This window comes from Rhinolophus ferrumequinum, chromosome 7 (assembly GCF_004115265.2).
Source record: "Rhinolophus ferrumequinum isolate MPI-CBG mRhiFer1 chromosome 7, mRhiFer1_v1.p, whole genome shotgun sequence".
Classification (NCBI taxonomy): domain Eukaryota; kingdom Metazoa; phylum Chordata; class Mammalia; order Chiroptera; family Rhinolophidae; genus Rhinolophus; species Rhinolophus ferrumequinum.
The window spans coordinates 33,654,236-33,678,594 of NC_046290.1; the positions used below are offsets into that span (position 1 = coordinate 33,654,236).

A 24,359-nucleotide genomic window follows, 5' to 3' on the forward strand; every position below is an offset into this window, starting at 1 on the left:
CTACCTAAAATTCATTCCTATCAATATACAAAACATTTTCATTTTAAGATTTATCCCTGACTCCTTGCAAAGGAAGTTCTATTTTTCAGGGACGAAGCATGTCGGTCACATCACAAAAGCCTGTTCTCACTCGATACCCTGGCAGATGAAAAGGCCCACAAGCAAGATGGCGCGGCTAATTAAACTTGCAGGCCATCCATCCTTAAGCTTCCCAACAACCACAGTGTGGCCCAGCAGGAAGAGCTAGCTACACCAACCATATTCTTGCTCTCGAAAATTTGAGTGGAAAAATACCGAGACGATGAAGCAGTTAGCAGTGAGTAATGAAGCAAGAGGATACAAAAAGTAAAGCTATTAAGTAACCTCACAACCATGAAGAATCGTAGCTACCAAAATTTATGAGGAAGTCAAAAATATGAAAAGAAGAAACTATGTGAAAAAGAAAAGATATATACAAAGCAGAGGAAAAGAATAATCCTGCTAGTAATCTCAATAGAAGTAGACCCAGAGAGATACAGGCATGTGAAGAATGGCTGAACGTAGTTGCAGAGAATTCTGTTTCTCAGTGAAAAAATTATATTCTGCAGCTTCCTTTGCAGGTAGGCCTGGCAATGAGACCAAGTGCTGGTAAATGGGATATACTCAGAAGCCTTAACAGTCTCCAGGAGGGACATACACTCTTCTGCCCTTTCTCCATCCTGCTGCATGAAACGCAGAAGTGCCGCCAGGCACTCTGGCAGCAATTTTAAACCATGAGTTTAAAGTCCACACACAGTAGGCAGAAGTGTCTTGGGGTCCTAATTACTTCTGGACTTCCCTGCCTGAGAAAAAAATAAACATCTATTTGTCAAAAACACTATTTTCCAAATAATCCTAATTAATGCAGTGGTTGAGGGTGTCATCTGCACTAAAGGGATAGTCCCTTACGACAGTTAAATGGAAGTGTGACGTGTTCTACTTGACTGTAATATTATTATCCCTAATTTAGAGATGGGGAAACAGCAGCTAGTATGGGACAGAACCAGGATTTGAACCCAAATCATTGAACGTCAGAGCCCACACTCTTAATCATTAAGAATAAATGAATGCGAATGAAGTCAAACAAACTGAGTAGAGCAGTTTTTTTTAAAGTAGTTTATGGTTCAACAAATATTCTGAACAACAAAAGCCAATAAAAATACCCATACTTAATGCAATATCACTTACCTACCACAAATGATACTTTGACAGGTCCCTGAGATCCTCCAGCCTACCTAGGCATGAAAGACTCTTTCCCAGAACAAGTATTCCACTCTAAAAAGCTAGGAAAGGCTACATGGGCACTGGAAACTGAATACAAGCACCAGCCCCGCATGTGTGGCAGAAGCTTGCCAAATTCTGATTTGTAAGGAGTGCAACAGATTTTTAAGAACACAGAGGATTCTGGGAGGCCTGCAGTATACGTTTTGAGGTGGTAAGAGGTCTTTCTCGTTAACTTTAAGTGAAAGAATGTTACACACACCATGATTGGAAGTCTCGTCCTTAGCATTGCAACTCCCCAAGCTACTGATGGTCCGGGATGTTTCACCACCCCAGTTCGATACAGGTGGGATGGAGTGGCGATCTTTCTGAAAGGCTGAAGGTTTTAGACGGCCAAATCGAAGACACCATTGTAACCGGCATTAATCCTCTTCATTAAATAAACAGATATGTATTTGTACTGAGCACCTACTCTGTGCCAGGCAGTGTCCTCTGTGCTGGAGACCAAGCAGTACACAAAGCCCGTACACTCTAGTGGGGGTGGGGGGGGAGGGCAGGCAAAAGCAACAAATAAATCAAGTTAGACAATGATCAGTGCTATGAAGAAAAATAGAATAAAGGAGGCAAGTATGCAGGGGAGAGTGAACTTGGGGTATTACTACTTTTGAGGGCAGATGTGATACTTCTAACAATATTATGGACAATAAGAATGCCAGAAAAGTTTTCAACAATTTTGCTTCGAAAATCCCTGGCACAGGCAAACAGTATTCTACCGTGAAAAGTCACAGCATCAGACACTCGATTCAATAGTCTACAGACATCTATTAAGAAGCAGTTCAGGGAGCCATCAAGAGAACATATCTGGGGGTCACATTTCCTAAAATCAAATCTCGGCCATACAACTTCCTGTGTGTGGGACCTTGGGCAAATTACTTAACCTCACTGCATCTTAGTAATTTGTCATTTATAAAATGAGGATACCAGTAGTATCTATTTCAGGAGGTACTAGGAGGATTATGAGGTATAAAAGGAAAAACAACAGTATGCTCCAAATTTGTGTTTGATTATTTTTTAACTGAGTGTCTAATATGTCCCAGGCACACAAACTCATCTAAGCAGTTGCACTAAGGGGCCCCAGACACCGGGAAGCCGCAGGAGAAGCTCTCTGCCATCAGCTTCCACGGACCCCTGGATTCAGGCCTTGTTTCATACTCCTGGTATCTCTTCCTGCTGTCTCCAGGTTCCAGGACGGTACCTCCTCATTGCAAACACTGCAAACTAGGGTGCTCACTCTGAGATTCCCCAAAGGGAGAAACATACCAAAGCCAGAGGACTTAGCTTCCAGTACTCTGTCCCCACAGACTAGGCACCAGAGGCAAAAAATACCCCAGTCATCTTAGCCAGACCCCATTTATTGTCCAGCCAGGCAATTTATGTTTTCACTGAAGATTTAGTCTACATTATGCAAAATTTTATTATTCAATTATCACATCTAAGTATTCAAAGTGATTAATATTTTATATTATTTTATATGATAAGCATCCAGTTGGTAATGCATTACCCACAAGACACGTAGGAGCATCATTATTTGGAATCATAAGGAAAACTGTATTTTTTAATTATCCAAAATATAGACTTATCCTCCATTCCCTCTTTCCTATTCCCTTTTGGATAAAACTAAATGAATACAACTTTTCAGCACTGGCTCTCTGCTAAAACCTTCTAAACTGTCATTTAAGGATTCTGTCTGTGAACTTAGCATTTAAGCCTCTACCTTGAGCATGATGTTTATATCGTCAAATCTATATTGGAAGTCCTCAAAATTTGCAAATTGTCAAGCCTTTTACTAAATCAATACCTCCATATTAACTTATAAAAATTACTGTATGGCCCAGAAAAAAACACTGGGTACAGGAGAATGTGGTCCAACCATTCCAAGGCTCAAAAACTTCCCGTTGGTTTATGAATTAGACAACCTACACTTTCCCGCTTGTTTTTCTGACTGTGGAAAGGGAAGAAAGGTAAGTGTGAGCTTTGAGTTTAAACAGACCCAAGTTCATATCATTCAGGGTGTGACCTTGGAAAACATACTCGGCCACCCTGAACTTTAATAATTAGTCCTCAGACGTAAGAAAAGAGAAATAATATTAATAACTAAACTTATTGGATCCAATTAATCAAGCATCAGCTGCTCAGCAAAGAGAAGACATTCTCCCAAATTCACTGGAGCCTTGGCCAAGCTGCCCAAACCTACTGCTGGGATGTGACTACTCTCCCCCATAGGCCCCCTGGTTCTTCTTTTGTCCCTGTATAATCCAGTCTTCATTCAGCAGCCAGAGCAAGTTCTCAATGTACAAGTCAGGTCCTACTGCCTCCTGCTTAAAACTATTTGAGAGTAATCTTGAATGAAACACAACTCCCTACCACAACCTCCCGGCTCCCCAGAGTTTTGTCTGGCTCCTCTCTGGGACCTGGTTTCAGGATCAATTTTTTTTTTGGACCATTCTTCAGCATCTAATACCCTCAAACTCAAGACTCATATGAACAGCCGTACCATTTTCTTACACTTGTTTAAGACAAAGGACCCCAATCAAGGGACCTTACTTGTGGTTTTCTGTGAAGTCCCAGGACTACCTGTGCTCAATTCAGACTACTGGGATCTACTTTTGTTCCCCAGGGATTCTGTCTACTTCCCTTTTCTTTTTCAAGGGACACTGCTTCTCGTAGGCCTTATAGATTTTCTCCTTATCCTTGTCGCTGAAGTCTGGCTGCCAAGTGGCACAAGCCCCCTCCTCTCCTTGCTGGTCACCTTCTGCAAACCTGTGCACACTGGCCCTTCTTACTGTATGGCTTTTACTGCCAATTACGAAAGGGAAACGACAGAGATGGGACAGTTGATGTAAAAGTCTAATAAGGAAAGTCTGCGTAGCCCTTGCCCTTGTTTCTGACTGGATAAGCAAGCCTCTTAAATGCTCACTCTGCACCTGGGAGGATGGATCTCTCCAAACTCCTCTCGTCACTCTCAGGCCAGAAGAGGGAATCACAATCCACAAATGGAGTGGGCTATGGCCCCACACAAGCCCACTCCTTTCAGGGCAGTAACTGGCATTTCTCAGGGCAGTTCCTAGCCAAGCGTTCCTTTAAGATGTTGAATAGTTTCCAGTGAGGCAAATGAAACTGTACCTATTGAAATCATATAGAGCCATACATGATACAATCTAAAATGATGGTTGTGATTATCGTAAAATGACACTTATTAAGAGACTACTACGGACTGGGTGTTTTGCACTCTCATCTCACTCAGTCCTCACAGAGCAATAGGGATATTTCTAGGCCTGTCACAGCTGAGGTTTACTAGCACATGGCCAGAAAGTGACAGAACTTAAGATTTCCACCTAGGTCTGATTCTAAACCTAGGGTTTTTAAACGTTAGACCCCAGATAGGGTTCCAAAGAGGCAGTTGGATATTTCAGAAATGTTCTTTAGAAGAAAATTAAATTTTATTCTTTTAGAGACTCAAATGAAAAGCATATATTCAAAGGTGGTGAGTGGACATGAAATGTTAGCACACTGGAGACAATGCACGCACACCCTTGTGCTACCAGAGTAACTCTGAGGGGGAAGTATAAGCCTCAGAATAAAACCTGTATTCTACCTTCTGACTGAAGATGAATTTAAGATTAAGCTATTTTAGAATCTATAACATCTGCAACTATGATTCTATTGAAATCCTATTTTTTCTTAGTGTCACACAAAAAAAGAACAAAATGTACAACCAATGAAATGTAGGTGATGATCCTTCAGTTCTCATCCATCTAAATAGATCTAAATTAAATTCATCTAAATCTAAATTCAGTTTTGTGCTTATCAAAACAGTTTCATTGCCCTCATTGGTAATAAGATATAATAATAACAGATAACACATTAATATAAGTAAATATCGTAAGTATAAATCTGCGTAAAATTGGTTAGAAAAAAAGAATTACATTCCTTAAATGAAAAGAAAAGAAACATCTGAAATTCTTCCCTACACCATGATGATTTTTAAGTAACTCCTAGTAAATTGAAGATTGCCGCATATGTTAGGACCAACTGATAAGGGAAAAGTTGAAAGGAACCTTGCATCTACTTCACTTTCTCACTCAATTCACGAACCTCTTCTATAATGTCCCTGGCAGATGGGGAGCACCTTCTGCTTTGTCATTTCCTATTCAAAGCAGATGAAAGAAAGTTCTTCCTCACCCTGAACCAGTATCTGCCTTGCTATAATTTTGACCCTCTCATTGTAGTCGGCGTTCTGGAGATTCACAGGATACTATTTATATCCTTCAAATAACTGAAGCCATAGGTCATATTGGCTCCTCTTTAAAGGTATCCTTCAAGTACAGAAACTGAAATTCTGAGGCCAATGAAAAATATCATGAAATACTGCCTCTCCAAGGAGGTAAATCTTATTCTACTAGCCCAATGGTGGGCAAACTACAATCCCTGGGTCAACTCTGGCCCACTGCCTGTTTTTACAAATAAAGCTTTATTGGAACACAGCTACATCCATCTTTTTACTATTATCTATGGCTGCTTTCATGCTACAGTGGCAGAGTTGAATAGCTGAGACAGAGACTGTATGACCTTCAAAGCCTAAAATATTTACTAGCTGGCCCTTTACAAAAAAAGTTTGTCCACCCTATTCTAGCCCATCATTTAAAATTTTCTCACAAGTAAAGAGCTATATTATATTCAAAGCTTCAGGATATATATAGTTCAGTAGATAAAGAGCTATGTCTGTATTATCTATGGTGCCCAAGTACCTATCAAACACTAAGCCCTCAATAAGTATTTGTTGAGTGAAGAAGTTAGATAGGAAGAAAGGAGAGAGGTTAGGAGGGAGGGAGGGTAAGGCTTTTCTTCTCCCAAAACTAAGCTGACATATATCCTTCATGGAATATTTTAAAAACTAGCAGATCCTTTTCTTGCTGTACCTAGGTATATGAACACAGGGGTACACATCTGAATTAAAAATCAAGGACCTAAAGTTACTATGTTTCATTTTAAGCAAATAAACACTGATTTAAATGTTGCTTAGTAAAACAAAAGTCCTTGTTAATTCTGAATACTCAGGAAAATGCTCTCTATACCCACTTTTAGAAAAATATTAATTTGTTGTTTCTACTGTTGTTGTTTTAATAACATCCACTGCAATACTATAAAGCAATTGGGATAACTGATCTTTGCCTCAGAGATGAACTCTTAAGCACTCTGGATTTGTGAAATACAACTGCTTTAAACCACATGAAAAAAAATCAAACCATCAATGAGCTTCCTGATTCTTCATCTTCTTGGTTCTTCTTCTAAAGAATTCTTCATGATTCTTCTAAATCTTCTTGATTCTTCATCGCCTCTATTTCTTCATAATCATGCAGTTTTATGTTGGTTTATTCAAGACAACTTTTTCATGAAGAATTAAAATATGCATCACTTTTTACATCGCTCTTTATAATTTCAACTTTTTTTTAGCAACTTGTTTCATTATACTTGTGTTCTCTTATGTAACAAAGAATCTGATTTAAAGAGTTTTAATAATCAGCAACTGAAAATCTGTTCTCAACATGGAATCAAAAGAGACATTTTTAGTAAGTCTGTTTTATGAAAATATTTAAAGCGAATATTAGGCTCACATAATTAACTATAAGCACTTGGAAGAAATGGAAAATATTCACCTATGGGTAGGTATATCCAAAGATGACTGACAGGCATTCATCTTAAACAAACACATATTTGGGAGAAAACTAACACAGGAATCTATTTCCTACACACTCAGGCTGCAGAAAAATTACAGCCTTGAGTCCACAGAAATGACAGAACAGCTCCACTTAGGATCAAGAAGTAACCCTGCCCACAACCCACGCTCAGGTAGACAAGGGCCCTGAAAAGTCAGGAAATGCAAAGGAAACCCAGGATAGGTATCAAATAATCCTGTCTAAATGACCCAGCCTTTAAAATATGCATCTTAAAAACCCAACAAATCATGGGGGAAAGTATGTTACTAAGCGAAATATTACTGGTGAATAATGCAGCTGGACAGTATTTCTATATAAAATAAACAGAGAGAAAGAGAAATTCAATAATCACAAGAGGTTTTCTACATCCAGCACACTGACTTAAAAAAAAAAAGAACCGGCCACACATTCAGGAAATATTCAACATGACAAAGAACAGCAACATTACCCAATAAATCAGCCCTGTGCTGTCCTCTACAATATGCTGCCTGGCAGGAAACATTCGTAAGGGAAGAAGGGATAAAAGGACTAGCCAATCAATCACATGCTAGCAGAGAAAGTGTTCAAAAGCAGAAACTTGACTTTCAAGCTGGTTCCAACAAAAGAGAAGCTGAGTTCCAAACAATCGTAATTCTGGAGCAGGACCTCAGAAAATTCGCCTACTGTCATTTGGCCAAACTTCTGTAACAGCTATAAGCAGAATTGGCCTGGGGACAGATGTGGGCCACCGTGTGCCACGCCAGGACCTTTCACCCCTGTAAATCAGAAATAGCTACCACTTAAAACACCAACAAGCAGCTGCAATATCTTTAACCCAGTTCTTCTGTGCTCTGTTTATTAGATGAAGGCAGGAAGATTTTTGAAAGGCTGGTATTGTAAAAATGAATAGAATCAGTAGTATCTATCTTTTTTGGTGACAACAGTATCATAAGTCCTTGTTTCACATACAAAATCCCAATTTAATAATAGCAAACACTTCTCTAAAGTTTATGGCAATAGGCTCTCTTTTAAATGCTTCATATATTTTAACTCAATTCTGTGAGGTAGGTTCCACTGTTGTGGCCAATTTGCATATGAGGAAACTGAGGCACAGAGAGCTAGAATGCCAATGCAGGCAGTCTGGCTCCCAGGTCTGTGCTTTTAACCATTACTCTGTGGAACCACTAACTTAGCACCTATCTTGTGTACCTGTGCCAGGCTCTGGAGATACAGAGACACACAAGCTAGCCCTGCACTGTGACACGCAGTGCTTTGTCCTGTGACAGAGACAGGAAGAACGGCTTAAGGCAAGGCCACGGCTAGCCTACTAGTTAGTTATCTCTGGGCCAATGCACAGTGGATACTGCGGCAAGTTCAGCAGGGGCTGGATTTCAGCGGCACTTGCATCCTCAGCTGCTTACCAATAAGCATTTAACTGTCTAAGGCAGCCTCAGAAGCAGCCCTGAACGGAGCCTCAATTTAGTTTGAGTAGTGAAAAACTGGAAAAAGAGAAGGCTTAATTAAGAGTAGGAAGGAAAAGGTGAATTCCCCGACCAAAAATTATTTCTTCAATACTGTGCTCTGTGATCATTTTACTATAGAAGTGAGCATCAGCCAGGCCTTTCAGCTTTACTAACAATGCATCCAGCTTACTATGCGATTGTTCCATACATAATCCATGGCTAACCCCCCCCAGAGAACAGCTAGAGTAAATTCTTCTGGGAAAACATCGACCGGATTCCACCATCTTTCGTATTAATGTTATCCCAACGCCACACCGCTCTGTGCACACTCACTCCAACAAGCCAGCCTAGCGCTACTCCCCTCCTTCCCCAGCCATTCCACAAAGCCCTCTGCCATGGTGGTGCTGGCAGTGGTGATGGTGATTGTGGCACAGGTGGGGATGGTGGTGTAATCAACATGCACGAACTAGTACACTGTTGGTTAAGAGGGAGCACTCTGAAGCCAGACTTCTTGGGTTCGAATCCTAGCTCTGCCACTTAACTAGCTATTTCCTTAAACAAGTTACTTAACCTTTCCATGTCTCAGTTTTAACATCTGAAAAATGCAGATGATACTAGTACATCACCCTTAGAAGGTGCCTCCCAATATAAATACTGTGAAGGGTTTTTGTTTTGTTTTTCCATTTTGGCTTCTTTTGTGTGCGCTATGATGCCGAGCAAAAGGAACTGGCAGAGATATGGTGTCGGGCACTGTTTGAGAGGACATAACAAACCCGAGGTAGTTACTCTCATTATCCCCACTTTATAGAAGAGGAAAGTGAAGCACTGAGAAGTAACTTTCCAAAGCTACAGTTGGAGTGGTGGAGCCGAGCAGTTCAAGACTGCAGCACTCAACCGAGAAACAAATTCCTCCACACCCACAAAACCGTTGTTATATGCCCCCCGGCAATCCCTCCATCATCCTGGAAGCTCTAAAGACCACTTCTCCTCCCCTGCTCCTTTCAAGACTCAGGATAAGCTCTAGTATCTGGTGCTCTCTACCTCACCGTGACAACGACATTGGCCGACCTTCCCTCATTCACTGAGGATTTCTGAATCTGGCTCAGACTTGCGCTCCCCCCCCAAGTCCTGCCCTGATCTGGGTGACCTCACCATCCACATGGATGTTCCATCCAACACCTTGGCTGTACTTCCTCGTCTGCCTCCTAACCTCCCATCTTTTCCGCAGCCGACCACAGCCACACTGGAGCCCTTCCTCGGAGAACGGCTGTACCTCTGCCATCTGAAATTCATACACCCTACTGTCTGCCCACATTGAACGTTCTCTTCCTCCAGTTTTCTGAACAGTTAATCCAATGATAATCTATCACTCAGGCTCTCAAGGCCACCAGTCCCTTGTATCCTCTACTTTTTATTTGCCTTCCTTCTCGCCAGTGTCCTAAATTCTCCTACCCCATTTATCCATCCACCCATTCACGCACCTCGGAAAACTAGTAACCTTTATCAGTCTAACTGCCCACATTCTTGACACCTACACCCAAACAGCTACAAAGTCTGGAATTAAAAACAAAAGTGACACAGCCACCTAGATTTGCATCACTGTTCAGTCATGTTCTCCAATTTCAACAGTGCGTAGCAACCAACGTTTCTGGTCCCCGGGCCTCCCTCAGTCTTGTCTTCACTGTAGCTTCTTCAGTCCCACGCAGCACAAACCCCTACCCCACCATATTCCACTCACACTCAGCAAAACGACCTCACATTCTACTTCAGCATGTAACCACCTCAAGTTCAGTCCCTTTAAAAAGGAAAGCTGCCCCTCAACTGCCCCAGCCCTCCAGGTCGAGCCCTAACCTCCTTCTCCTTCAGGGTGAAATGTCTTGACAGACTTAACTGCAGCAGCGTCATTTCCGTTCCTCCCTCTGAGCACACTCTGGTCAAGGTCACCACGGATACGACCGAGTGGTCACTTTCAATCTTCCATGATCTCTGGGCAATGTTTAACACAACTGGCCATTTCTTCCTCAAGTCTCCCTTCTCTGCCTATTTGACGTGACACTCTCCAAGTTTTCACCCAACTTTTCTCAGGCCCCTTTTCAGGTTCCTTTCATTTTGCTGATCCCACAAAAAAGTACATGCCTACTATGTGCCCGCATGGATCAAAGCGTTGGGCTTCCTGGGGGTCCTCCCTTCGCTCGCTGCATAGTCCTCCCTGGGTGAGCTCACGGCCATGACTTCAGCTATCATCTAACTGGATAAGAATGTGAGCTCAGACAGTAGCCAGACCTGGTTTTCAACTGGTTACATCATGTTGTGTGCACGACACTTAATTTCTCTTAGCCTTGGTGTCCTAACCTCTAAAATGATAACAGTAATGGATAACACATAAAAAAATACACAGCATGGTGCCTCCCACACGGCATTAATAATACAACACATTACATACCCGTATATGGCCAGTAACAATAAATGTTATGTGCTGTTTCAAGCGTCATCTCTGAGCTCCCATCTACCTGCATGAAATCTCAACCTGGATTTCATAGCACAAACTCAGTAACACCAAAATAAAACTCATTTTCCCTCCCAACGTGCTATTCTTTCAAGCGGTACCTACCACAGAATATGATCTCATTAGCCACCTCAATGCCCGTGGTGGTTTGAAAACATGCCCATAAATTCTTCGACTTCCTCCCATGAAGAGGTGTGGTACAACTCCTGCCCTTGATCCTGAGCAATCCTTTATGACCGCCTTGATGAACAGAATGCAGAAGTGGTGCTGCATGATTGCTGAGGCTAAGTTAGAAAAGCCCAGCCGCTTCAGCCTGCTTCTCTTGGCACATTCTCTCTGCGAGCCTTCAGCCTTGATGTAAGAAGTACAGCTACTCTGAGGCCATCAGGTAGAAAGACCACTTGAAGAAAGATGCCCCAGGTACACACACTTCAACCAGCCCCCAGCTGTTTGAGTATTCCCAGCCTAGATGCCAGAGAAGTGTATGAAACAGTCTCAAAATGACTCCAGCCACCATCTGATTGTCACTTCATGAAGGATCCTGAGCAAGAACAGCCTAGCTAAGCCATATTCACCTCCAAGGTTAGGAGTAAAATAAATTGTTATTATATTAAGCCACTGTCTTAAGATGATTTGTTACTCAGGAATAGATAACCAAAGCAATGCTCACATCAAAAACCTGAACACTATTAGCCCTAACATCTCCTTTGTTCTCATCTTCTACATCCAATTATAAAATTCTGGCAAGTCTTAAATATTGCTTAAATCCATCTACTTTTCTGCATCCCTTCCACCCCTACCTGGTTGCGAATACCACCATTTCATTCCTGAACCAGGGCAACATCTTCCTACCAGGTCTTCTTCCTCCAGTCTGGCCTCCCTTTCCAGTCCTTCACCACAGTGCAGCCAGGGCCGACCATGTCACTCCAGGCAAACTCTGAAGGTTCCCATGATGTAACCATAGCTGAGCTCTGCAGCTTCACGTGTAGCCAGCTCCTAACCCTGCTCCAGCCACACTGAGCCCTTGGAGTTCCTTGAAGTCCTGGGTTTACTCACACCCCACTCTGCACAAGCTGTTCATTCCGCTGGCCCTGCCTGTCACTGGGCCAACCCAACTTCAGTGTCGCAGATTAAAAATGATCTTCTGGGAAGCTCTCCTTGGCCTCAAGTCTAAGTTAAGCTCCCCTTTCAATAACTACTTTACTACCCTTTATTTCCCTCTAAATAGAATATGCCACTCCAAAATATAATTGCTTATTTTTCATCCCCACAGGAGCATACATTCCTTGAGGGAAGGCCAATGTCTTATTCACTTGTATATTCCTACTGACCAAGACAGCACCAGAACATAAAAGGATTATAAAAAAAATTAGAGTTGTGTGAGTGAATGAATGATAAATGAAGGCAACTTTATGATCACTTAAATCATAGAATTGGAAAGAAAGATAGCTACTTTAGGAAGGAAGATGACAGAAAAATTTTGAAAGAAACAATTGAAATTATCTAATTAATCCCATCTTTTCTTATAGATGAAGAAACTAAGTCAATGACATTGACTGGTTTGCCCAAGCTGCCACACTTAATTGGTGGCAAAGCCAGCAACACATTCAAGTCAATTGACTCCATGGTACTTCAGCATGTCAGAATTTTCAAATGAATCATACAACTGAACAATGTAAGAATTTTGGAATATGGTCAAGTAATTTCTCCAAATTAAAAAAAAAAAAAAAATATATATATATATATATATATATATATATATATATATATATATATATATATATAAAAATATATAAATAACCTGCCTTATAATCCTCTTGCATTATATTGTTCTCAAGCCTGGACATCTGGAAGTAGCCCTGGGCAACTTTAAATTTCTTTGGAGTACACATCCATCAGAATTGCTAAATAAAAGCACTGACAACATAAAAAGCATTGGTGAGAATATGAAATAACCAGAACTCTCTTACATACTGGTAGAAGTCTAATGGGTACAACCACTTTGGAATAATGTTTGGCAGTATCTAGTGAGCCCAAACATACACATATCCTATGAACCTGAAATTCCTTTCCACCGAAGAAATGAGTTGCGTCTTTTTCCCCACCAAAAACATGTACAAGAATGTTTGTAGCAGCTGTATTCCATAAATCCCCAAACTGGAAAACAGTCTAAATGCCTAGCAACAATAGAATGGGTAGATTGGTAGTGGTGTATTCATACAATATACATTGCAACAGAAAAGAACAAACTACTGCTTTAACGCAACAATGTGGATGAATTACAGGGACATGTTGAATGAATGAAGCAACACACAAAATATAGATTTGTAATTCCATTCATATGAAGTTCAAAATCAGACAAAACTAATCTATATCAGTACTGCCTGGAAAGGGACACAAGAGACTCTTCTGGAGTACCAGAAATGTTTTCCATCTTCATCTGAGGGTGGTGACAAAATACAGGTACATATAAATTCATCAACTGAACCTTTAAGACTTGTGCACATTACTGTATATAAACTGTATCTCAATTTTTAAAAAGACAATTTATTTCGGTGAATAAAAATTTGACTTAGATAAAAAGTGATGGGTGCGCATTAGCTTTATGTAACACTTTATGTTCATCTAGTGTGTAAGGTATATACATTATTTCATTCAACCCTCAGAAAAAAACCTGTTACAGGTTTTTTGTAAGTAAGATTCACAGATCACTTATTAGTCATAATTGCCACCTTAAAAAAATCTCTGAATCAGATCAGGAAGCAAGGAGGAAATAAAAATTAAAGTAATAGTAAAAATTAACTTTAACATTCTTCTTGGGACTAAAAATCCCAATATGGGTAAACTGCAGAACAGACCAAAACACATGTTTTGTCCAAGGCCAGGGACATTTCAATGACCAGCTCTTAAAACGTACAAAAAAGAATGTGTTCCTACATAATGTTTAGTTAAATTATTTCACAAATATTGTACACTGTCATTTAGGGAGAGTAAAAAAATCCCTGAAGTGACACTGACAAGACAGGGAAAAATTTAAGGACATACACAGAGAGAGAAAGCATGTGCAAAAAAGAGAGACTCACTTTCTCTACACTAACCCTCTTCTGTTCATGCCATTATTTTGAGTCATACAGACTCTCACACAAATCACCACAGAAATTATCATGTGATTTTATGATTTTAAAAAGCACTTCACAATTTACTGATTATGTTTTTATTAGTGCTAACCAGCACAGAGGCTCTAATGCTATCTGAATTTTGCAAATGAGAAAACTGTGGTTCAGGATGATTTGTCTTAGACCAGATCCCCAGTATTTGGGGTTTTAGAAATAAGTACATTTTAAATACACACATACATTCATACATACATACATACAATACACATACATACAAACTTGAAGGTTGATACAGGATTGTCATCTTTTTATTCTGTCACGTAATGACATTTTGAGAGAGAGAGAGAAACTTTCACTACCATTTCAGAATAGCCTATATTCTAATAGTCACAAAAGTTGGAAAGATAATCTCAAATGTTTTAAGTTTAAATTAAATTTACAATTACTTTGCAACACTCTCCAGATTTTTCCATTTTTCTAGGGACTGAGATTTGGGAAACAAATTATATATTAAGTGGAATACCTGGGAATCAAAGTTCTTTTTCTTCTCTATTGCAATAATAAAAATACAAATAGATTAAGATTACGAACGAGTCACCAACCCTTCTAACAACTGGGGCAGTTGTGATTACTCAGTTCTTCCTGAACCCCCATTTCCTCAACCATAAAACAGGAATAATTATAATAGCTTCTACACCTCTCAGAGGGTTGTTGAAAGAACAAAACAAATGGTAAATGCATATTAAGCACTTCCTCGCACAATAGACTAAATTCACAATAAATATTAGTTACCATTATCACCAACTTTAGTATTACATAACTTTGACATTAATAGTGCCTGATTCTATCCAGGAACTGTTCTAAGTGCATTACAAAGATTAACTTATTTAATCAATATCAAGAGCTTTAAAATGCAGGTAGGTACTTTTTGACCCTACAAATCTACTTCTAGAACTTGATCATAAAGCAAAAATACTCCAAAGGTTTAAAACACTGAATGTAATAGTCTCCCTTTTAGAGATTCACCATGTACATATGCATATTAAAGGCTGTATAGTAAAGAAACTTGTTTAACTTTGTTTGACTCAGTTTCCAAATTTTCTTGGCACTGGAACCCCTTTTCGTAATAAGTCTCCTTAAAGTAGCATAGAACTACTGCTCCTTATAATACACTATCCTACAATATCCAAAAGTGTCTATATGAAATGTTCACTGCAGTGTTATTTATAACAGCCCAAATTGGAGCAAACATAAAATATTCAACAATTAGTTAAGAAAATCATGACTTACCAGTATATATAATGCAGAAAATTAGTGTTGCAGAAGAGAATTTGTTAAAATTTAAATGTTCATAAGTATAAAAAGAAGGTTATAAAACTGTATCTTATTATGATGGTGAGTTGATAAATGTCAACCGTTCTCTGTGGGTGGCTAGATTACAGATAAATATTTTTTTCCATTGTGCTTTGCTGAGCTTTCCAAATTTCCTTCACTAAGCTTTTACTTTAATAATAAACATGTTACCAAAATAATCTCAGTCCTTTATATGTGTATGTATGCACATGTAAATATGTGTTAATATGATGACAAAAGACTTGTTGTAAACTGTAGAACAAATTGATGAATCATAAAATTGAAATGCATATTATAAAATTTCATTTAATAATTTGAGTTGTCATATAGTACTAAGAACAAATAAACACACATCCAAAACCCTGCCTCAAAACAAACATCTATTCTCTTCCATGAGCTCATCATAAAATCCAAATAAGATCTGTACATGTGAAACCAGAAATGGTAATATCCAAACTAGACATATAAAATAAGTATCTACTAATACATACAGCAACATTTATTATTCTCAAAAAATTAGAGAAATAAAACAAGTTTCAAAAAGATAAGGGTGTATGCTATAATTCCTCTAAAATTGTTAACACACACAAAACAGTACTATATACTGTTTATCCATATATGCAAATATAATAAAAATGCAAAAAAAGTACATGAGAATGATACCTACTCACTGCAGGACAGTCATTACCACTAAGGAAGGTGGAGGAAAAAAGCATGGGGGAGCATCAGGCTTTAGCTGTAGCCTTAAAGTTTCTTTTTCTTTTTTTTTTTTAAAGAGCACCAGAGTTTTGAAGTTAAAATGGCACAATGTTAACAACTGTTCAATCAGGGATTTAGGTACATAGAAGTATTTTCATTCTTTTCTGTACTTTTCTGAATGCGTAAAATCAGAATACTTGTATTTATTAAAAATAAAACTTTACTGAGTTATATTCCGTTTTAGCTCCTGACTCCATGTGCAGATTGATAAGGAGGAACAGATACAGTCCTTCTGTCAAACGTCCTGGGATGGCTCCAGACTGTCATCTAGTGAGAGGCTAGAGAAACAGCTACCGTGTTTCTCTGAAAATAAGACCTAGCCGGACAATCCGCTCTAATGCGTCTTTTGGAGCAAAAATTAATATAAGACCCGGTCTTATCCTAGCCGGACAATCCACTCTAATGCGTCTTTTGGAGCAAAAATCAATATAAGACCCGGTCTTATAGTAAGACCGGGTCTTAGTAAGACCGGGTCTTATATTAATTTTTGCTCCAAAAGACGCATTAGAGTGGATTGTCCGGCTAGGTCTTATTTTTGGGGCAACGGTATCCTCTTGAAAAAAGAACCCACAGGAATCCCTCTAAAGGAGAGGTGGAGATAGTAAGTCCTCAATCCTGAGAGAAGCAGTCCAGAGGTCAGAACAGTTCCCAGCAAATCTGGGTACAAAGGAACCTGATAAATGAGATTGTCCTGCAAATCCAAGTTTTCAAATGGTTAGTTACTATCAAAATCATGTAGGTGTGTTTGGCCTTGAGCCAAAGAGCAAAACATAAAGTTGATGCAAAAGAGTGAAGGAGAGGCTGGGTAACCAAATGAAAGCAAAATCAGTGAGCAAACTCTCTCACTGAAGGGACAAACCCTCTTGGTTTCCCCAGCCGAAGGTGGGCTGTCACTGAGTTCCCAGCAGGGCTTCTCCCAGGTAACCAGGTGACAGCAGCAATCCAGTGGCCCCGCAATTTCCAGCATTGTATCTGTGATTCATGTGACCCCTCTCACTCATCCTCTATTCAGGCAGTACTAAATAATGCGTACGAGCATGGGCTTGGAGCCCGCCAAGCTGGGCTCATTCCTGGGCCCTGACCCTCCACTGGTTACATGACCCCGGCCAATACTCCACCTCACAGAGCTTCAAGTTCCCTCTTTTCTAAATCAGTAAATCTGTAGCATCTGGTTAAGCGAACTATTGGGAGGATTAAATTGGATGATATAAATTAACACTTTGCACTGGACTTAGTACATAGTTCCCTATTTACCAGGCACCAGACTTGATTCTGATAAAATGACAATCAACATGGCCAGAGACCCTGTACTGGTGCAGGTTACAGACTAAGAGAATGACACTGCCCTGAGGTCATTTGAGGGCTATCCCCATGCCGTGACTTTAGAACTAGAAGTCAGACCAGCTACCTAATTTGTGTGGCCCAGTGCAAAATGAAAACATTTGCTAAGTGCCCAATATTAAACATATCAAGATGGCAACTGCAGAGCATTAGAGCAAACATAGGCCCTCAAAGTCAGGTGCCCATGTAGCCAGCCCTGCTAGAAGTAAATGTGCTCAAACACTTTGCAGACACTCAGCAACGAAGGTCAACCAGAACTGGCCTTTTTAGATTCACCCAAACACCAGAAGCATTGGAGGAAAAGCCAGGGGAGGGGCCACAGCATATCAAAAGGGGGCTGCACACTCCAAAATAAAAGCCCACCATTTTCACAGTTAATGAGAAGTATTAGGGGAAAGTCCTGTTTTATTGTCTACAATGCAGTTACCAGACCTTCCCTAAAAATCTTTCCTTCTTCCCAGTCTATCTCTGAAACAAGCCCTCCATCGTTAATGTCATCAGGGGACTTTGCCCAGCTGAAATCCAGAAGCAAAAGGCAACTTGGAGCCGAGTGTCTGTTGGGGACAGCCCCACTTCCCAGGCAGCTCTTGATACAGGCGTACAGCAGACTTCAAATAAACTGACTGCTTCAAAAGAAAACTGGTGCTTGTGGCAAGCAGGATTGTGCCCCTCAAGTGACACTAGGGTCTGAGTAACCAAGTTGCCTGGAAACCCACTTGCGGTCACTTGATGAAACATTAGATGCTGAAGGTCAGCTTAGTGACCAGACTCAGGACACGATGGGGTGGGAAGCTCAGGACAACACAGGTTTTCTATCCAGCCTTCTCCTGAACAGTCATCCTTGAGACGTGGGAACACCCGTCAGCCTGCTTAGTTAGGATCCCTGATTTCTCTACCCTTTGCTTCAGAAGCAGCGTCGTATTTACATGAAACACATTGTAAAAATTTCAACTGCATTCAAACAGCTTTAACACCAAACTGGAAGGAAGGCAATGAAGAGGGAGGGCTCTGGGGCCACAGTCGTAGCTGTTACCTGATGATAGCTGTGTGATCTTGGGGAAAAGGCCCAACATCTCTGAGCTTTGGTTTAACACCATTACATGTGGAAAGCACTTACAACATTGTCTGGCACACAATAATTGCTCAATAAATGTTAACTGATTGACCCTCATAACTCCCCTGTACCCCCAGCAAACACAGGCTTAGGCATCCTTCAGAATGCAAGCTCCTAGAGAGCATGAATCATGCCCCCATGTGTCCTCTCTTAGGACTCACGCTACAAGACTAGGGGAATGGAAGTTAGAGAACCAGAGCTAATGGCTTTAACCAAAGTTCTTGCCTAATAGTATGAATGTTTTTTTTTTTTTTTAATAAATTTTACTGGGGAATACTGGGGGACAGTGTGTTTCTCCAGGGCCCATCAGCTCTAAGTCATTGTCCTTCCATCTAGTTGTGGAGGGCGCAGCTCAGCTCCAAGTCCACTCGCTGTTTTCAATCCTTAGTTGCAGGAAGCGCAGCCCACCATCCCATGCGGGAATTTAACAGGCAACCTTGTTGTTGAGACCTCGTGCTCTAACCAACTGAGCCATCCGGCCGCCCCTCTGGAAGCTCATCGGCAGCTAATTGACTTCATTCTAGTTGTGGAGGGCGCAGCTCACTGGCCCATGTGGGAATCTAGCCGGTAGCGCGGTTATTCAGAGCTCGTGCTCTAACCAACTGAGCCATTCGGCCGCCCTAGTATAGATGTTCTTAAAACTTTTTTGCTATGACACCTCTAGATAGTAGATCTGTTTATTGTGTTCACATTATTTTCATCTTATGATTTATTAATAAAGAATATCTATGTGACAGTCTAATCCAGTTGCAGTTAAGACTAAAAAATGTTTGGCCTATATTGTTACTTTATAGTTAGTTTGACCAAAGTCAGAACATACAACTTGTAATGTTCATAGTCAGAGTTGAAAACAGCACACTTTTGAGATAACTGAACAGCACATAAAATCACAAGTGTGCTTTCTTTCATCCTTTCAAATGAGCTCATTTACAACGTCTTAGTACCTGTGGGCTCTGTCCTTTGTAGTACCATCATGCCTTGCTGTTCTTGGCTGCTTTGGTTGGCTTTTATCCTGCAAATGAAGGATTTATGCTGATCCATCCTACCTTTTCTCCCCTGATCTTCCCCACTGACACATACATTTTTATAATGGCAGGTACCATCTATGACCAAGAAACTAGGCCACCGATCCACACAAGGGAGAAATCTAGAACCCTGGCTTTATTAAATCCCAAACGCAATATACAAATGCAATGATCATCAGTTGACAAGTAGCATCCAAGACTAATCAAACAATTTTAGTGGTCATATTTTCAAGTCTAAGTTTGCATTTTAGTTCACAATAAACACCTGTAAAATAAGACAGAAATCCACCAGAAAGCCAAGGAGCACATCAGAAGCCAAGGTGCCTCCTCCCTATGTGCCTCATCCAACCTGTCCTGCCACAGGTTCCTGTAGAGCCACATGCCTGCCAGTCCTACAGCCCAGGGGATCCCAGCTGGGGGCTCATCCCCACTGATACGCAGGACCATGCAAAATGGGGGTTCCATAAATATTTGTTGAGTGGATTAATGAAAATATCAGACTGTGGTTTTATTTTTATAGATATTAAGCAATCCCCTACAGTCTATGACTTCCTGCTTGCTTATTACCACTCCAAATCTTTCCGTATACTGAGACTGGTTTAAAAGGTAGCGCAATACCACTGAGCCGTAATCGTAATTCCACAGGAGACATAAGAATACTATCAGCAACGTAATCACATTACATTAACATCTTACATCTGAAAAGCAATGTGCTATTTATAAATTACTTTCCCTCCATTATCTCATTTAATCATTATAGGCATTACACAAACCATAACACATCTTACTGCTATTGTTTTGATGGGGTGGGGGAGAAACAAGTGAAATCCAGACTAATCAACATATATGAGTCAGGGCAAAAAGAAAACTTTAAACTGAAAAGAATCTAGAAGTGGATCTCGTCCAACCTCCCAGGAAAAACTGGTAGACATGTTTTTTCTCGCTCATTATAATTTGACTATTTTAGAGCATGTTCTAAAATCTCTGCACATTGTCTCACTAGTTCTACCTGTCAGAAGAGAGAGTAACATGTTGGTACTGCCTGTTGGAATAGCAGCAAAATCTTTACCCATAGACCTGACAGGTGTGAACATAGCCTTTAAAGTCCACCATGAAAATGGGGGAACGGTGTGTGGCCTCCTAGGTAGAGTCCCTTATCAATTGGAAAATCGAGATTTTATATTTACATTGCCACCCAGGCTAAACAAATTATATCTTGATAATCTGAAACTGAAGAGTAGTAAAAGATACATTCTGCATTCCCCAGAACAAAACACCTAATCCAAACAGATTTTATCTTGTTTCAGTTTAGAAGCTGGTGAGAAAAGTAGAATTGCTCCTTCTGTCTCAAATTGCTTCAACTCAACAAATAAATACTGGGCACTGGGTGATACATATAATTATTTAGCATCAGCAAATTATCATTATCTCCCTGAACTGAAATCAATAAAAACCCTACCTTAAATATTAAGGCACTATCCCTGTCCCTCAACTTATCTGTCACCTCTCATTGAGAATATTTCTTTTCCATTAGGAAATCAACAGCAAGTTCTAAAATCAGGGCTTCATCATTTGTTTTAATGCCACAATCCTATTAAAAGCTGTTAAAAATAGCACCTCTACCTTTCTCTCATTTCTCTTCCTTTCTATTCTCCTCCAAATAACAAAGATTAAGTGATGACATCCAGTCCAAAGAACAATGGACAATACATACACACACAAAGCTTCCTCTTCCAGCTTCCAACAACAACAACTAAGTCTAACACCTGTTAAAAGGAAAAATGAAGGAAAGATGGCACACCATTATTCTTATCAAGTTCATGGACAGGGTGCTTACTCTAGTCCACAAGCTCAGCAAAATCTGAGAGTCAAACTCAGAATGAAAGGAACATTTTTTTTTTTCTGGAAGGCAAGTAAAAATAACTTAGGAATTGATTTGTTTTAAAAATAAGACCCCAAATACAGTCAACAAAAGTGACTTTCATTTTTCAGAAACAGGTTTTTAATAAACACCATATAAAGATTATGTATAAGAAAACAAGTCAATCTGACAGGCAAGAAGGAAGGAATGATGTGTGGCATACCATTTTCTCTGCGAGTAGATAAGCAAAAAGTAAACACAAAAGACAACCTCAAGAGGTTTTGTGTGTGTGTTTTTTCAGTCCAGTTTCAGTAAAAAACTGAACTTAATGTTCAAGGATTTCAAATCTTGTCACAGGGGATACTTGGCACACACAAAAACTGATTTATTTCCTTTAAGATTTTTTTTCCTCACCTCAAAAGACTAGTCAATGATTTTTATGGGGCTGTTTCACTGCACATGTGAATTATTTAAGAGTATAGTTAAAGTGACCAAATAATGATTTTTTTTATACCAACGCAATAGGGCGACAGGGAGGGATAGATATAAAAACAAAAAGGCCATGTCAAATTTGAGGCCCACTGATTTTGACACAAAACTGTTAGTAAATTAACAAAGAAATTTATCTGCTTTTAAGGTAGCCTAAAGTCCCACACACATTCACCCACCCACCCTTAGACTCTCCATCTAGAAATTAATCTGAGTTTTCAATTTTTTTTCTCACTAAATGCTTTAGTGGGTTTGGCACCTCAAAGACAGCTTTATAATGCAATTTGTAAATTTAAAACTCATTCAGTAAATAAAGAAAATACTGTAATAAAATGATCAGAACTACCTGACTCCTTTTTAGGCACTACTTAAGTATCCAAAATTAGTTTTCAATAGTACAGGTAATGCTACCCTTTCCTACTTGGCAATTATCCTCAACAAACTTTGGCTTTAATATGGGCTACTGTAAGAAAATCCATAGTACTGTATTTATAAGACAAGCTACAAAATAATCAGTTATTTAATTTAGAAAATAATCTTTGAAAAATGTTTGGTAACCCTCTTAACCTACAAAGCACTCTGCATTTTAAAACACACAATCAGATAATCCCTTAACTGGCTCCAGGTGTGGGTGGATAATGTCCCTTTATCACCAAAGATAGAGGAAGTTACTGACATCAGCAAATGAACAACAAAACAATTTGAACTCAGAATTTTTTACTCCGCTCCATTCACAAGGTCATGTATTAACTGCAATCAGCACCCTTCCCCACACAATCATCAAACCTTGAAGCTTTAGGAGAAACATTTCCTTCATGTAAAAAGCCCAAATACAAGATAACATGACAAACTACTCCTTGTCCAGCGTCTCTTGATCATGAAAGCATTCAATCTTTCTTAATACAGCGTTAAGTGTAATTCCTAGAAGGCACTGGAAAATCTCTGCCAGGCCAATCTACAGTCGAAAACCGCCTGAATGTGTCGGGCAAGATGACAGGAGGGTAATGTTTTGAACCATCTTTAATATGTATGGCAATAGCGGTTCCGGCTAACAAGGTAAACCTGGTCATTGCATAGGATCGAAAGGAACCAATGTCAAATCAGGATCCCCTTGAACACAAACATGCAGCTCTGGGGGAATATATACTTTCTGCAAGAATATATTCTTTCTGGAACAATACAAGGTGCTTGCATAATTACACACACACACGTCTATTTTTAAAATAATGTTCAGTCCCAACATTGTGCTGACACTTTTTCCATCTAAACTTCTCAGCACAAGCCTGGCCTAAACATGCAACTAACTGGTATCCAATGCATGCACATGGTAAACGAGGCATGCAACCACGACCGTAACGGTGGGGCAATACCTGCCCCTACCCAGTCCTGTTCTGGCCAGGCTGCGATGCAGTTTAGTCCCGTGTACTTTATGGTAATGTGCTTTTAAAACCTCGCCGCGACCGAGGTCATAGCTTTAGAGATCTAATAACAACCAAATGACCGGGGCTGCCGGGCACTTAGTGAGCCATTCTGGTTATGGCTCTTTAATAGTACCTGGAGTTCTGCTAAAGGGAGAGCGGAAAACTCCTGCTTCCCCAGAAAGAAAGTGCTTTGCGGGGAGCACAGGGGGAAGCAAAGAAGTCGATCGCGGGCAGGGGACGCCCGGCCGCCGCGGCCCCATCTCTCCCGCAGCCCCAGCCAGCCCCTCGCCCCGCAGGGAGGCTGATCCGGCTTGCACCTTTACCTGTCAGCTCTACCACCCCTTCCGCCCGCCCCTCCGAATCCCCCGCACAGTTCTAGAGCCGGCTGCGGGAGAAAGAACCCCAAGGCATCCTATCCCAAAGAAAGAAAGCAAAAAGGCTGTTCCTCCAGGCGGGGGACAGTAGGCACATCGGGGTCCGAGAGGCGACACGCCACCCCCTCCCCACACCTACCAGATAATCCATGTACAGAAACGCCTCAGTTATCTGGAGATCAGTCATCCGGCAGCCTAAAGCATCCGGAACGGCTCCGAACCCGGAAAAAAAAGCAGCGTCTCTGGCTGCGAGCGAGCAGTCCCTGAAAAAGCCAGCAACGACGAATATAGCCGAGAGCAGCCGAGTAGCCGAAGATTACACAAGGGGAGCGGCGATTGGCCGGGAGGGCGGGCAGAAGAAAAGGAGAGCGCTTATTGGCTGTGGCGCCTATAAAATGCAGGCCACTGCGGGTGGCAGGAGAGAAGCGCGGGAGCGTCGAGGGCCCTGGTTCCTGTGAAGAGGGCGGAGGGGCGGGAGCTGGGGCGGCGCAGGCGGAAGAGCGAGCAGGGAAGAGCGGAAAATCGGCGGGTGCCGCTGCCTC

The 24,359-nt window shown here is 40.7% G+C and overlaps 1 protein-coding gene across 6 annotated transcripts in view; it reads right to left on the minus strand.

Annotated features, from left to right (window-relative positions):
- The window catches only part of ARL15 (ADP ribosylation factor like GTPase 15), a 379,903-nt gene extending 355,805 nt beyond the window's left edge, over nt 1-24,098 (minus strand). For 5 of the 6 annotated variants that reach the window (XM_033111059.1, XM_033111063.1, XM_033111062.1 and 2 more), the window contains exon 1: nt 23,957-24,098. In XM_033111059.1, coding sequence (XP_032966950.1) covers nt 23,957-24,004 — 48 coding nt within the window. In that variant the 5' untranslated portion in view covers nt 24,005-24,098. The remainder of the gene's footprint in view (nt 1-23,956) is intronic. The other variant, XM_033111061.1, reaches the window with a different exon arrangement.
- Nucleotides 24,099-24,359: the final 261 nt, after the last annotated feature.